This window comes from Pituophis catenifer, unplaced genomic scaffold, assembly GCF_029215685.1.
Source record: "Pituophis catenifer annectens isolate HBS135680 unplaced genomic scaffold, rPitCat1.0.hap2 SCAF_16, whole genome shotgun sequence".
Taxonomy (NCBI): domain Eukaryota; kingdom Metazoa; phylum Chordata; class Lepidosauria; order Squamata; family Colubridae; genus Pituophis; species Pituophis catenifer.
In genome coordinates this window covers 15,978,944-15,994,781 of record NW_027256896.1, presented here as the reverse complement: position 1 = coordinate 15,994,781, position 15,838 = coordinate 15,978,944, and the positions used below count along the sequence as shown (strand labels likewise).

General features: G+C 45.1%; 1 protein-coding gene across 3 annotated transcripts in view; it reads right to left on the bottom strand.

Moving 5' to 3' along the window:
* Positions 1-1,394: 1,394 nt before the first annotated feature.
* EEF2K (eukaryotic elongation factor 2 kinase) overlaps positions 1,395-15,838 on the bottom strand; it is a 40,178-nt gene continuing 25,734 nt past the window's right edge. For all 3 annotated transcript variants that reach the window (XM_070955439.1, XM_070955440.1, XM_070955441.1), the window contains 6 exons: positions 14,567-14,629; positions 10,259-10,393; positions 9,522-9,710; positions 7,705-7,829; positions 6,393-6,571; positions 1,395-5,594 (listed from right to left, as the gene is read on the bottom strand). In XM_070955439.1, coding sequence (XP_070811540.1) covers positions 5,485-5,594; positions 6,393-6,571; positions 7,705-7,829; positions 9,522-9,710; positions 10,259-10,393; positions 14,567-14,629 — 801 coding nt within the window. In that variant the 3' untranslated portion in view covers positions 1,395-5,484. The remainder of the gene's footprint in view (positions 5,595-6,392; positions 6,572-7,704; positions 7,830-9,521; positions 9,711-10,258; positions 10,394-14,566; positions 14,630-15,838) is intronic.

Genomic DNA, 15,838 nt, shown 5'->3' with positions numbered 1-15,838 from the left:
TCTTGCATGTGATCTTCACATTATCAGGTGTAAGCTGCGTGATTCTTTGCAAAAAAAAAATACGATGAGCAGTTTTTTGGAATGAAAGTTTTATTTGCCTTACGTAAAAAACATTTGCCTGAGAATGCCGTGCAAAAGTTCAAAGAAAGAAGCCATCAACGTGTATCAAAGAGCCATTGCGTACCTAGAAAAGTGGAATAATTTCACCGATTCAGTATATGAGACGCTAAGTTGTTTCAATCTAATTGATCGCAATTGCTTTAAAAAGCAATTATTAAAAATAAATGCTTTAAAAAGTTTTTAAAAAAAGTTCCGATGATTGGCACAGTTGATTGTCGGAATCTTTTTTTTTACTTTTTTAAAGGATTTTTTTACTACCTATTGCCCGAATGGGTAGTAAAAAAATGCTTTTAAAAAGTTTTTTAAAAGTTCAGACAATCAGCTGTGCCGTGCCATCTTCGGAACTTTTTTTTTTTTTTTACTTTTTAAAGCATTTTTACTACCGGTTCGGGCGAACCGGCCCGAACCGGTAGCATTTCAGCCCTGTGTAAGGGGCACCGTTGGAAGAGCTGAAGAACCAAATTAGGGAGAGTAAATTTTTGTGACCACTAAGCGTTGACATAAGACTTGATGGCTGATAATCCACCAATCCATTTTATTTTTCTAGAAGTCCCTCAAACTGCAGGTTGTAACTTCCCTTCGCAGCTTAAAGAGAATTGTTTAAAACCCCGGTGTCTGCGAATTCACATGACGTATATATTAAACTCCAGTTATTTACAATTTCTTCCCCAATGCGAACACAGGAAATGGTTAGTTTTATTTGGGAAGGGAAAGGAAAATTGCAGATTAGTTCATCATTCTAAGGAGCTACGAGACTGCGAAGTTTGAGAACGTCTGCCATAAAATACAATCGGGAGTGGGCTGCTGGGGATTCGCAAGGGTTCGGGAGAACCTCTAAGATTCTGTGCAGTTCGGAGAACCCCCAAATCCCATTCTTGGCTGGCCTCACCCACTCCTCCCCTCCCCATAGTCCCCACATGGCCTATTTTGGATGCAGGTAAGTGCAGGGCGCATGCAGAGGCTCAGGTAGAGCGAGAAACAGACCTACTGGAAGTTCGGGAAGGCTGGAAACAGGCCTCCAGAGCCTGGGGAGGCCGTCTCCGCCCTCCTGGAGGCTCTAGGAAAGCCTCCAGAGCCTGGGGAGGTCAAAAACGACGACTCCCCCTTGCCATGGTCCAGGAGGCCAACTAGGCCACGCCCACCACGCAGAGACCCCTTGAAGTCCACCCCTGAATACAATGTTTCCCAAACAACTGCAAATAAATTCAAGAACCTAAAAAACAGTAAATCCGTTGACGGCTAAAATCCCCAAATAAAAGATGCAGACAAAATCCGTCCTTGAGAAAGTTTATTGAAAACATATCACAGCATTTTCTGCCATTTTTTATTTTGCAGGGCAATGTAAACGTAATTCACAAGACTTGAGCTCTTTTAAAACTCTCTCTATGCCACCAGCTCAACCCATCTGCTCTAATGCTTGTTAGCCAACGTCTAATGTTTCCTACTATTCCTTACTTGCAGCCAGAAACCCAGCGTGTAGCGCTGCTCAAAATACTACATTCGTCGCGGTTTTACAAGATTCGTCAATCTGTCGAGCAAATAGAAATCAGTAGAAGCTTGTCAGTCAAATCCAGGACACGTCTTATCTATCCGATGTTCTTGATAGGATCTGTCATGTTTCTGCTGGACAGAGAGGTAATAGAATCATGCATCTAAGGCAGGGTGCAGAAGGAAATGGAATTCATGGACAATCAGATTGAAAAGCAAAAGACAACCCAAGGCAGGGAACCATGGAAACGCCAACTCCATCCTTCAGCACTAGGTCCTGCTGCCACTGGGAATCTGGGTTCATTAACAACAGGGTAGATTCGATTCCAGATCCCTGTCTGTAAGAGATCGGAAAGCGAAACCAGATAACTTTCTCCCTTCTTACATTTAGCAAAAGAAATGTGATCTCTACCATCTTTGGATCCAGAATAAGGATCACAGACACAACCCCAAAGGCCAAATCAGAAATGTTTTTAATTAGACAGAAATCAAGACACTTACAGAGAAAGTTTGAAAGTTCTTGAATTCTGGCAGATCATGATTTTTATCTATCTGCAGGGATTCTGTACTGATAAGAAATCGGTCCTTTCGAGCTACCGTGGACAGTCCAAGATGTACATTAAACACCTTATTGTCTGCTTTTCAAGAGTTTGGCCGTGGGAATGTGGTTAGGGGGCATTCTCTAGCAACCATTCACACAAGCGGATCGAAGCACATGTTAACAATGAATTGCATAGACAAACCAGCAGAAGTCCTAAGATCTTGCCATATGCAATGTAAAGATTGCAAACTCTACTCTGGGCAATACTCTTCAAGCATTCCTGAACACTTCAGCAGAACCTATTTTTCAAGTAAAAAAAGAAGCGAAACAGTAATCTTGACATTTCCAAATAAACATTGTTTTCCTCTAAAATTGCCCGTTTTATTCATTGGTCTTGGAAAAAGTGAAGAGCTTATACATATGTACAATGACATCATCAAACTGTTGAATTTTTTTTGTTTGTTTGTTATGGGCTTTATTTTATTTTGAACTTGTTTGCACTTGTTGAAATGACCTATCAAAAGTATGGCCAAACCACTTCTGTTGCTTTTTAAGACTATTGTATCTTGACTCAAAAGCTTCCTGTTCACAAGCTGTTTTATTAAAGCTTATTCAATACAGTTGAGGGCATAAGGACTTTACTTGATCCATGTGGACAGCAAAATTTACAGATTTAAGTACTGCTTGTTATGTGGCAGAGTAGACATGCACACAAAATAAAAGGAAAACTTTAATTAACCATACACCTCACCTGCCTTTAGAGAAGAAGCCAAATTCTTCTTCAGTGTGCAATTCTTCTGAGCAAAAAATTGAAAATTGCAAAAAAACGTTTGACCCTCAAATAAATGCAAAACACAATATGCAACGTGGCTTTTTCTATCTCCCCTCCCTGGATATACAATATCCATTTTTCATTTCTACCAATTTTTCTCTGCAGAAGTATTCTTATTTATTACAAGTATATTCCTACCGACCTCCAAAATTCCAGGACCGTATCAAAGTTATATTTGGAAATACAAGCTTCCTCTTATCAGAATTCTAGCTTGATCATAAAAATGAACCATCAAGAAAATCGGTATAAAACGGCATTCAAGCAAATAGTCTTAAAAGCTGCAGCGAGGGACATCCAGAAAAAAAATAAAAAACTACTTAAACTACTTTAGAAAAAAACAGTAAAATGTCATGAGCTGAATCTGATTCTGTTTATACAATGGTCAGTATCTGTTTGAGATGAGCAAAGAATGCTATTGGTTTTAAAGATATTTTTTAATCATTAAAAAAAGTTTCTGCATCGGTGGACATGGAAGGAGATAAAGCAATTTCCAGTTAATTTTCTTAAAAGGGTACAATTCTATAAGACAGCCAAAAATTCTGTTTTTTTTTTTAGATTCAGCTGCAGAACTCGGTGCCTTTAATGAGTAAGGCGTTGCTCAAAATGACTCAAGTTTGGTTAGAGCAAAAGGTCAATCAGGACAGACCCGCAGATTCCTAGGAAATTTGCAATCGATCGCCAAGAATTTCTAGTCTTGACCAAGCTTGGTTGCTGCTTGATGCTTTCCTCTAAACGCCTCAGTATTCCTCATCTGTAAAATGGGCGCAACCAACGCTTGCTTAGAAGCTGGCTTTTGTTCTGCTCTGTTTTAGAATGAGATGCATAAATCATCAAAGCTGTTTTAGTATTGTCTATAATCAGTGTTTCTCAACTACCGTGTTTCCCCGAAAATAAGACCCTGTCTTATATTTTTTTGAACCCCGAAATAAGTGTTTGGCCTTATTTTGGGGGAGGTCTTATTATTTTGGGGCGCGTGGAGCACGACGGGGTTCCTCTTGCCATCTTACCTGATTTCTGGCTCTGTCTCCCTAACCCTAACCAGAGGAAATGGCGGAGAGCGGCTGTACCTGCATTTAAATATTTTCGGTGAGGGCTTATTTTCGGGGGTGGGTGGGTGGGTGGGTTGGTATTTTAGCGCATGCACTCAAAAGCCCGATTGGTCTTATTATCATGGGATATCTTATTTTAGGGGAAACAGGGCAGATGCGTGGACGTCAGCTCCCAGAATTCCACAATCGGCCAAGCTGACTGGGAATTCTGGGAGTTGAAGTCCACACACCTTAAGAGTGGCCAAGGTTGAGAAATACTGGCTTAGATTTTAGAAATCCAAATAATGATTTTGATTTTGATTATGGTCAAGAAAAAGAATCAGGGGCCCAGATTAAAGGATCAGGCTAATGTAAACTCATTTTATTTACATTAATTTCCTTAAACTTCCTTATTTACATTAACTTCCTTAATGTAAACTCATTTTATTTTTGATTTGACTATTTAATTTTCAAAGATCGTTTGAGTTGCATTGGCGTTTGCTGTGCTGGATTGCTCATTCACCCTACATGAAAACACAACAGCAGCTGCTGCTACGGATTAGCGGGACTAGCCATCAATTCCATTAATCAGGGACTCTGAAGCAATGCAATTTTAAATCCCCATTTTAGAGCAAACTCATCTTGGCTCAGGATGAGGTCAGCTAAGCCTCCTTTACAAGATGGATGTAAGCGGGGGAAAAAATGCAGGGGTAAACCCTCTGAAGCTAGAACAGAAGAATATGTACAGGTAGTTCTCAATTTATGACCGTTTACTTTGCCAAAACCACACCACAGCAAAACCAGAGCAGTTAACAACGGCTGCAGAAAAAAGGTCCTAAAATCGTGACTCCTTTTATGACCATTTTACGACTTATGACCATAACGGCAAGCCATAACTCAAGGACTGCCTGCCTGCTTTTAAAACAGTGGGTCTTTCTGATATTTAGACCATCCTCTCTGCTGTCTTTAACTTTCAATCATATCTGGAGGGGATCCCACTCTGAACTGTAAAGCAAATAACCATGCAAAAACAAAACAAATCTCATTTATAGAAAAAATTCTGGAGAATGAAGCCAGCAGCCAGGCAGAGAGATCTACAAGAATGGATCTCCTAACAAAACCGGGAGGATCTAGGACGTCTTCCAAATTTTTTGTTGTTTTTTTTTTAAAAAACTTGGAAAATTGCACCACAAGAAAAAAAAAATATCGAGAGAGGAATCAGGAAACTTGCATTCCACCACAAACACGGAAGATTTGGGGGGTCCTCCAAATCAGACCCCAATAAGAAGTTAAAAAAAAGATCACACATTAAAGAGAAGATCCGTTCACAGGATATATAAAAATTGTCTCTCACTCTCTCTCTCTCTTGGTTCTCCATACAGCTTCGGAACAAAATATTTTTTTTTCTTTTTTAAATTAAAAAAAAGGGTCTCTGTATCGAAATATATAAAGGAAGGGGGTTCTTTTGCGGTGTTTCATTCTTCCATCATGGCCCAAACCTCTTCAGCTTTCTGATAATATTGGTTGGCTAGTCGGCCCTTCATTGCTTGCATGGCGTCTTCAGCAGCTTCCGTGAAAAGCTCTCCTGGAAGAGACAATGACAGGGGAAGACTCAATCCAATCGAGGGGGTTTCATGCATCTAAGACCCCTGGCCATGAGGTCTCATGGGACCAGGAGTGGGTTGCTGGGGGTTCGCACAAGTTCGGGAGAAACTCTAGGTAAGATTCTGTGCAGTTCGGAGAACCCCGAAATCCCACTCCTGGGTTGGTCCGGCCACCCTGTCCCTCCCCTCCCAAAAGTCCCCACGCAGCCCGTTTTGGATAGTGCAGGGCGCGCACGGAGGCTCAGGGAGGGCGAAAAATAGGCCTACTGGAAGTAGGCTGGAAAAAGGCCCATTTCTGGCCTCCAGAGAGCCTCTAGAGCCTAGGGAGGCCATTTTCACCCTCCTGAAGGCTCGAGAAAAGCCTGTACTTACCTGTGGATGCAGGTAAGTACAGGGCGCACACAGAGGCTCGGGGAGGGCGAAAAATGGGCCTACCGGAAGTTCGGGAAGACTGGGAACAGGCCTGTTTCCAGCCTCCAGAGGGCCTCTGGAGCCTGGGGAGGCCGTTTCCACCCTCCCAGAGGCTCAAGGAAAGCCTCCGGAGCCCGGGGAGGGCAAACCCCCCCCCCACCGCTGTGGTGCAGGAGGCCAACTAGGACACGCCCACAATAGCCACGCCCACTCAGCAACCGGGCAGAGAACCCCTTGCTAAAATTTTTGAAGCCCACCCCTGCATGGGACCCCCCCCCCTTGGGGCCCCGGGCCAAATGGCCACGTTGCAAAGAATTTTAGAGGCTGGAATTCCCCACGGAGAAGCCCAGAACAAGCCAGCTTCGTACCTGATCTCTGCAGATCCTGGTCCAAATGAAATCCTCCCGTCATCAACATCTCTGCCTCTTTGGCAAGGAGGAGATAACGAGGTTCATCCTGAGTGCCATCGTACTCGCCCCCTTCGTCGTAATCGGTCATGTTCAAAGCTTTGTCGTACCAATGCAACGCTTCTTTCCAATCCTGCTCCCTGTGGGGAAAGTCGGAAAACAACAGAAGCCGACATGAACGGTCTCCCGACTTTGCTTGTCAGAGGGTCACAAAACTTGATCATATGACATCACAGCCGTCATAAATATGAACCGCTTGCCAAGCATCTGAATTTTGATCGCATGACCATGGGGATACTGCATAGGTCATAAATTTGAAAAACGGACATAGCTTTGTAGCTTTGAATAGTCACTAAATGAACTGTTGTAAATCGAGGATTACCTGTCCCGTCTTGCGTGAGCTGCACTGGCTCCCGGTGGTCTTCCACCTTTAAAGCGCTCCATGGCTTAGGACCTGGTTATCTACAAGACCGCATTCTGCCACCGATTGCCTCCCACCGACCAGTATGCTCACACAGAGAGGGCCTCCTCAGGGTGCCGTCAGCCAAAGAATGTAGACTGGCGACCCCCAGGGGGACAGCCTTCTCTGTGGGGGCCCCTGCCCTCTGGAATGAATTACCCCCGGACATACGAAGGATCCCCGACCTCCGCGCCTTCCGTCGTGCAGTGAAGACCCTGTTATTCCAGCAAGCCGCTCTGATGGGATAAATGATCTTAATTTGGTTTTAATGGGGTTTTAAAAATCGGTTTTAAAATGAGAGTTTTTAATTCGGCCTATGATTTAATTATTTTAATCTGCTTTTAAATTCTGATTTTTGTACGTTGTTTTTATTATGGCTGTTCACCGCCCTGAGTCCTTCGGGAGAAGGGCAGTATATAAATAAACTAAACTAAACTAAACTAAACTAAACTAAACTAAACTAAACTAAACTAAACTAAAATAATAAAATAAAATAAAATAAAATAAAATAAAATAAAAAAATAAAATAAAATAATAAAATAAAATAAAATAAAATAAAATAATAAATAAAATCAAATAATAAAATAAAAATAAAATCAAATAATAAAATCAAATAATAAAATAAAATAAAATAAAAATAAAATAAAATAATAAAATAAAATAAAATAAAATAAAATAAAATAAAATAAAATAAAATAAAACAAAACAAAACAAAACAAAACAAAACAAAACAAAATAAAATAAAACAAAACAAAACAAAACAAAACAAAACAAAATAAAATAAAAGTATAGGGATGAACTACGTAAGAGTACCTGTGTGGCGCCAGGTTCACGCCCGTGTCGTAAGCTCTCGCGACAAGAATCATGGAAGGACGGTCTCCAGCTTCGGCTGCTCGGCACAAATACTCAAAGCCCTTGGTTCTGTTTTGCTTTGTGTCCTACAGAAGACATGGACACGGGCGGAAGAAAAAAGAAAGGCCGATAACAGAGAATATCTGTAGCTCAGGGTTGAAATGAGGGGGGTCTTGGGTGCTTTCAGAGCTTGGTGGTTTTCTTGCAGGCATTTCAGGACCCAACGAGGGAACATCATCAGTGCTAGAAGGGAGTGGTTTTGTGGATGGAGAAGGAGAAGAGGAAGAGAAAGGGGGAGGAGGAGGAGGAAGAACAGGAGGAAAAGGAGGAGAGGAGAGGAAAAGGAGAGGGGGAGGAAGAGGACCAGAGGAAGAGGACTATGGGGTCTTTGGTGGTCTGAGCTTGGTGGATTGATTGATTGATTTGATTAATTGATTGACTGATTGATTGATTGATTGGTTCGATTTATATGCCGCCCTTCTCCGGAGACTCAGGGCGGCTTACAATGCATTAAGCAACAGCCTTCATACTTTTGTATATACCTGCTTAGTAGAGCTTTCGGGGGCCCCCCCAAGCGGTGTTCTTTTTTATACAAAGTCAGCTTATTGCCCCCACAATCTGGGTCCTCATTTTATCTTCCTCGGAAGGATGGAAGGCTGAGTCAACCTGGAGCCTGGTGAGATTTGAACTCGCAGTAATTGCAGGCAGCTGGTGTTACTTAACAGTGCTTTAGTCTGCTGCGCCACCAAGGCTCTTTTGAATTTTCTTGCAGATGTTTCATGACCCGACTAGGGAACATCATCCTTGCTAAAAGGGAGTGGGGCTTGTGGAGAGAAGGAGGAGGATGGGAAGAAGTAGAAAGGAAGAGGAGGAAGAGGAGAAGACAGGAGGAGGGGGAGGAGGAATTTGTGGTCTTTGGTGCGCTCTGAGATAAGTCATTTTCTTGCAGACATTTCAGGACCCAACTAGGGAACATCCTCAGTGCTAAAAGGGAGTGGGGTTTGTGGAGAGGAGGAGGAGGAGGAGAACTGTGGGATCCTTGGTGCACTCTGAGCTTGGTGGTTCTCTTTGCAGAAGTTTCACCAAACTAGAGAACATAATCGGGCTGAAAAATAATGTGTGGATCTTTGCAACCCAACTATCTCACTTAGCAACATAAATTTGGGGCTCAATTGCGGTCGTGAGGACTGCCTGTAGTTACTGTTGTGGTTCTGTTACCTGACCCTGTGTCATCGGCAGGAGAGGACTCCGAGAGTGAAGGGGAGGAGTTGGCAAGGCCTCCCTCTCCAGGACCCTCCTCTCTGGCAATGCCTTCGGTGCCCGCTGAAGGGCAAAAGATAGGCCCGGGGCCAAGCACGTCCACGCAGCCACAGGTGGACAGTAATGAGGGAGATGAGTCTTGGCTGGATCCTCGGCAGCGTCGCAGAGATAAGCGTGCGCAACAGAAGAAGAGGCATGCCAAAGATTAAGCTGAGTCACTGGACCACACCCCATAGGGTATAAAAGGGGGTGAGGTGGCCAATCAGACTCTGTGATGGACAAAACTAACTACTATCGAGTCACATTGCATCTTTGGAAACAACGTTATCTGCCTTTGATTTATTTTCCGAACTGGACAATTCTTGAACTGTGTGTATTTTGTTTATGAGTAAAGTTCTTGGCAAGCAGCTACTGGGTTGCTGCCAAGCTACTTATCGGAAGAATTGGTTGTCTGCCAGTTTATTTAACCCCCGGCTGTCTGTTTGTGTGCGTATGTGAGACGGGGACAAAACAGTTACCTGTAGAATGACTTCTGCAAGTATGTGATGAGGTAGCTGAGAATACATGAGGCCCAGCCCCACGATGGCTTCCAGTTCTCCACACTCAGCTGCATGTTCCAGATGGAAGAGAGCTGAATCTTGGTCCCACTCTTGATCCTTTGCACAAAATCGGCCAGCTTCGTGGTAACGAACCATGGCCAGGTGAACCTAATTGAGAGGAAGGGGGGGAACGGTACATAGGAAAGACCATGGGAGACGGGTAAAGAGATGTTGCTTAGGCAGGGGCGGGCTGCTGGGGGTTCGCAAGGGTTCGGGAGAACCTCTAGCTAAGATTCTGTGCAGTTCGGAGAACCCTCAAATACCACTCCTGGCTGGCCCCACCCACCCCTCCCTGCCCCTCCCAGGGGTCCCCATGCGGTCCGTTTTGGATGCAGGTAAGTGCAGGGCGCATGTAGAGGCTCAGGGAGGGCGAAAAACGGATGTTCGGGAAGGCCGGAAACAGGACCGTTTCCAGCCTCTAGAGGGGCTCCGGAGCCTGGGGAGGCAATTTTTCTCCCTCCCGGAGGCTCGAGGAAAACCTCCAGAGCCCGGGGAGGGCTAAAATGCCCCCACCCCCATGGTGCAGGAGGCCGACTAGGCCACACTGACCATGGCCACACCCACCCAGCAACTGAGCAGAGACCCCCTTGCTAAAATTTTTGAAGCCCACCCCTGTGCTTAGGGAACGATTAGATAAGAGGCCACTTAGCCCTCACCTTTCCAAGGATGGACTTCCCAATCTTCTTCTCCAGCTCCAGGCCATTGAGTCTCTGAACCTCTACCGCGACACAAGAAGGTCTGTGAATGTGAACTCGGGCGGCGTTGTAGAGATTCCATTTCTCCACGCAGACCTGGAAGAGAGGGGACGTCCATCAGATCTTTCAGTCCGACGTCCACGGAGATTCTCAATCATCCAAGTTACGACGGTCCCAAAGGTGCTTTTCCGAAAGGCAGCTGGACTTTCTTGTTGGGTTTGTTTTTTCCCTTGAAAATGTTTAGCTTCTCGTTCAGAACTGGAAAAACTTCATGGGTGAGAACCAAGACATTTTCAAGGGAGAAAAGACCCCCCAAGAAAGTCCAGCTGCCTTTTTTTGGAAAAGCACCTTTGGTTCAGTCTGAAGGGTTAAGCGAAAGAAAGCGAGGAGAAGCAAAAGAAGGCCTCCTACTTCACATCTTCACCCTCTACGTTCTTCTCACTGAGCTTCTTCACAGCCTACTGCTGAAGTCCAGCAGCAGAAGACTTATCTGGCCAAAAATGGCTCCATGGTGGAACTCCAAAACTTCTTTCGTAAGTTAAAAAAAACGTTCACACTGAAATCTTAGAGAGCGCTTTTCTCAGCCATGAAATATGTCAGTGGCGGGTTTCTACCGGTTCGGCCCGGTTTGGCCGAGCCGGTAGTGATGATGGTGAGCTGAGAGCGAACCGGTTCTCTCTGACGGTTATTTTGGCCCTCCCGCCCGCCCCTGCGTTATAAATACCTTATATTTGGTTGTTTTTAGCCCAGCTGAAAGGCGCGGCAGAGCGGATTGACGTGTCTCAGCCGTTCTGTAATACACTGCGCTTGCGAGTAGCGCAACTTTGGTGTGAGTGCGAGCGAAGCGCGTGCATAATGTGAACTTGTAGTAACACCAGTTGAAACCCACCACTCAGGGGTGGGTTCTAAATTTTTTTACTACCGGTTCTGTGGGCATGGCTTATTTTGTGGGCGTGGCTTGATGGTCATGTGACAATTCTTTAGGATTTTGCAGAGGTACTAGTCTACCAGGCTTTTAACTGCTTGCAGAGCTGCACCGGTCTACCCATTTGTTTTTGGAGGCACCGGTCTACTCATTTGTTTTTGGAGGCACCGGTCTACTCATTTATTTTTGGATGCACCGGTCTACTCATTTGTTTTTGGATGCACCGGTCTACTCATTCATTTTTAGAGGCACCGGTCTACTCATTTGTTTTTGGCGGCACCGGTCTACTCATTTGTTTTTGGAGGCACTGGTCTACTCATTTATTTTTGGAGTCACCGGTCTACTCATTTGTTTTTGGAGGCACCGGTCTACTCATTCATTTTTGGAGGCACTGGTCTACTCATTTGTTTTTGGAGGCACCGGTCTACCCATTTGTTTTTGGAGGCACCGGTCTACTCATTTATTTTTGGAGGCACCGGTCTACTCATTTGTTTTTGGAGGCACCGGTCTACTCATTCATTTTTAGAGGCACCGGTCTACTCATTTGTTTTTGGCGGCACCGGTCTACTCATTTGTTTTTGGAGGCACTGGTCTACTCATTTATTTTTGGAGTCACCGGTCTACTCATTTGTTTTTGGAGGCACTGGTCTACTCATTCATTTTTGGAGGCACTGGTCTACTCATTTGTTTTTGGAGGCACCGGTCTACTCATTTGTTTTTGGAGGCACTGGTCTACTCATTTATTTTTGGAGGCACCGGTCTACTCATTTGTTTTTGGAGCCACCGGTCTACTCATTTGTTTTTGGAGGCACCGGTGTACTCATTCATTTTTGGAAGCACTGGTCTACTCATTTGTTTTTGGAGGCACTGGTCTACCACCACACTGCCTTTTAACACTGATCAGCTATAGGGAGGCCCTTTGAAGCCCCACGGCAAGAGTTTAAACAGTTTTTTTCCTTCTAGCCGATCAGCTGGGACTCGGGGGGCAGTAATAGATTGGGGGTGGGGCCAAATAAAAGAATAACGCGGGGGGGGGAGCACAGGGGGCCAGCTCCCGAACAAACAGAACCGGTTCGGTGACGTCATATTGTCACCGCTACCGGCTCGGCCGAACCGGGCCGAACCGGGAGGAACCCACCACTGGACTATGTACACACATCATGTAAGCCGCAACTTGTTGGGTTAAGACAGACTGTCTGAATTCACCATGAACTGATCTAAGTAGACCAGATCAGAAAATGAACTCCAGCCAAAGACCACAATGACACTTTATTGAGATGGGCTAGAACTGGGTGTGTTTCTCAACCTTGCAACTTTTAAGAAGTGTGGACTTCCAACTCCCAGAATTCCCCAGCCAGCCAGGAAGCCAGGACCGAACCCCTAGAGATTTTCACACGTGTGTGCATGCACCCATTGATACGTCTGCAGCGAGTGCAAAGAGACACAATCACATTGAGAGCACGCTTCACACCGGACACGTAAACAGGAAGAGTTAAAACTATTTCCAGTACATAAAATTTTCAACAGAAGTGACAAAATGTGCATTGCAACACCATGCCGTGAGTTCTGCTCCTTGAGAACATCACAACAAGCGTCCCACAGGAGGGGAAGTTTGTTTTGTGACAACGCAAATCATATTTTATCCTCCACTTCCCTGCAGGCATCCCTGAACTAACCTGTATTAGGAAAGAAATGTGTTTTCAACAGCTAAGCATTTAAGCACATTCTCACATTAGGTACGTGGTAAAAAGTAAAGGTTCCCCTTGCAAATATGTGCTAGTCGTTCCTGACTCTAGGGGGCGGTGCTCATCTCTGTTTCAAAGCCGAAGAGCCAGCGCTGTCCGAAGACGCCTCCGTGGTCAGGTGGCCGGCATGACTAAACGCCAAAGGCGCACAGAACGCTGTTCCCTTCCCACCAAAGGTGGTCCCTATTTTTCTACTTGCATTTTTTACGCGCTTTCGAATTGCTAGGTTGGCAGAAGCTGGGACAAGGAACGGGAGCTCACCCCATTAAGCGGCACTGGGGATTCGAACCGCTGAACTGCCAACCGTTCGATCAACAAGCTCAACATCAGACCGGGGTATCTATGAGACCGCCTTCTGCTACCAATAGCCTCTCACCGACCAGTACACTCCCATAGAGAGGGGCTCCTCAGGGTGCCGTCGGCCAAACAGTGTCGACTGGCGGCCCCCAGGGGGAGAGCCTTCTCTGTGGGGGCACCTACCATCTGGAACGAGCTCCCCCCAGAGATACGGAAGATCCTGGACCTGCGCATGTTTCGCCGTGCTCTCAAAACTTTTCTATTTCAGCAAGCTGGCCTGGCCTAACTCCCCATCTTTTAAATTTTTTAAATTTTTTAATTTGTGATTTTATAAATTGGGTGTTTTAATCTGTGTTTCGGCCGAAATATTTAATAATTTTAAGGGACTTTTTTAATATTTGGATTATCTGTATTTTATCTTGGCTGTTCACCGCCCTGAGTCCTTCGGGAGTAGGGCGGTATAGAAATTTGATTAATAAAATAAATAAATAATAAACATCTTAGCCACTGAGCCACCACGTCCCTTAGGTATGTGGTAGGGAGCAGTGGTGAAACGTAAAATTTGTTACTACTGATTCTGTGGGCGTGGCTTGGGGGGGCATTTTTTTTTAACTTTTAAAAGCATTTTTTCTACAACCTTAAGAGGCTGCAGAAAAAAATGCTTTTAAAAGCCTCTGACGATCAGGCAACTCAGCTGGGATCGCCAGAGGCTTTTAAAGTCTTTTTTTTTTTCTACAACCTCTTCAGCTGAAAAAAAAAAAGCCTCTGATGATCACACGGCTCAGCTGGGCATGGGGGAGGGGGGGCGCAGGGATTTTTTCTACCGGTTCGCCGAACCACCCGCTGCCATCACTACCGGATCAGGCGATCTGGTCCGAACCGGGAGCATTTCACCCTTGGTAGGAAGTCCCAAAGGAGCTAATATGGCCACTCTGGATACAACTTTAAAAACATTTAAAAACCGCAATGCTGGTGCACAATCCATGTTCTGGAGTTGTTTGCCAAGAGCCCAAAACAGCCGAAGAGAAGAACAAGCCAAAAAACCCAGAGATAGAATAAAATCCATGCAGAATCACCCTTTTGTTCCTGAAACTCGGTTTAGCGGTCTCAGACAGTTTATTTCTCTAATAATTGGAAAGAGAAAGAATTAAACAGGAAGAAGGAAGAAGAAAGAGGCGTAAACCACGAGTGAAAGGTTCTTCAGCGATTCAGGGAAAACTAAACCATTTTGGTGAGCAGGTCATCTGGCATAAAGCAAACCCAATGTGATTTTTTTTTTTAGGAAAAATCGGATTTCTTTACCCGAGCAGAACTTCCCAAGCTGTCTTCATCAGATTCATGTCTGCGGTTGCAGTTAAGATGACCCTAAGAAGGGGGAAAAAAAAGAGAACAATTTAATTCAGGTTTGGATGAAAAGCATTTGTAAAATCTTCAACTTCTAAAAAAATAAAATAAAATAAAATGTTGGCCCAGTGTCAACTGGGAGACTAACTTAAAAATGAGGCAAGTTAAATATTTAAAAGATCTGAACGGACATTTTTGTGTTCCTAATTTTAAGCCAGGCCATAGAGAGACACTCAAAACACTGAGAAATGCTGTTTTTTCTGGTATGGATTTTGTCCTATATTCAGGGATGGGCTTCAAAAATTTTAGCAAGGGGTTCTCTGCCCGGTTGCTGGGTGGGTGTGGCCATGGTGGGCGTGGCCTACTCGGCCTCCTACACCACGGCAAGGGGGGGGGGGTTTGCCCTCCCCGGGCTCCGGAGGCTTTCCTCGAGCCTTCGGGAGGGCGAAAACGGCCTCCCCAGGCTCCGGAGGCCCTCTGGAGGCCGAAATGGGTCTTCCCGAACTTCCGGTAGGCCCGTTTTTTCCCCCTCCCTGAGCCTCGGTGTGTGCCCTATGGTTACCTGCATCCAAAACGGGCCACGTGGGGACTCCTGGGAGGGGTGGGGCGGGGTGGGTGGAGCCAGCCAGGAGTGGGATTTGGGGGTTCTCCGAACTGCAAAGAATCTTAGCTAGAGGTTCTCCCAAACCGCCAGCAGCCCACCGCTGCCTATATTACTTCTTATGGAGAAAGGAGCAGAAAGAAATTGATCACCAATACGGTGTGGCATTACACTCCTGTGATTTCAAAAAACAGGTTATGGAAACCGCTGGGCTAACCTCCCTCCTTGCGGTCTAAATAAAAAACAAGTTACAGGTAGCCCTCGTATGTATGAAATGGAAAGAGGCATTACTGTTCTGACCTAGGCTTCCCAAGAGCATGAAGCAGACTCCTTGTCCTGACAAAAAACCCCTTTTTATTAAGTGACTGTGAATTCCTCTCATTCACATCCAGCCAAGTCTTTCAAGGGAGAATTTACAGTCACAGATCTCATCTGGCTTGGAGAGCTGCCAGACCGATATCTTCAAAACTTGGCAAGAAATCTCCGAGTCAGAAACCAATTAAGTGAACTAATTGTCTCCTGCAAGCTCCACTCCCCTTCGCTCCTCTTTATTCCCTAAGGGAGGGGCCATTCACCGTCCATCTGTGGCTTTACTCCTGAGTCGACCCTTGTTCCTTAGCTGTTCCCTT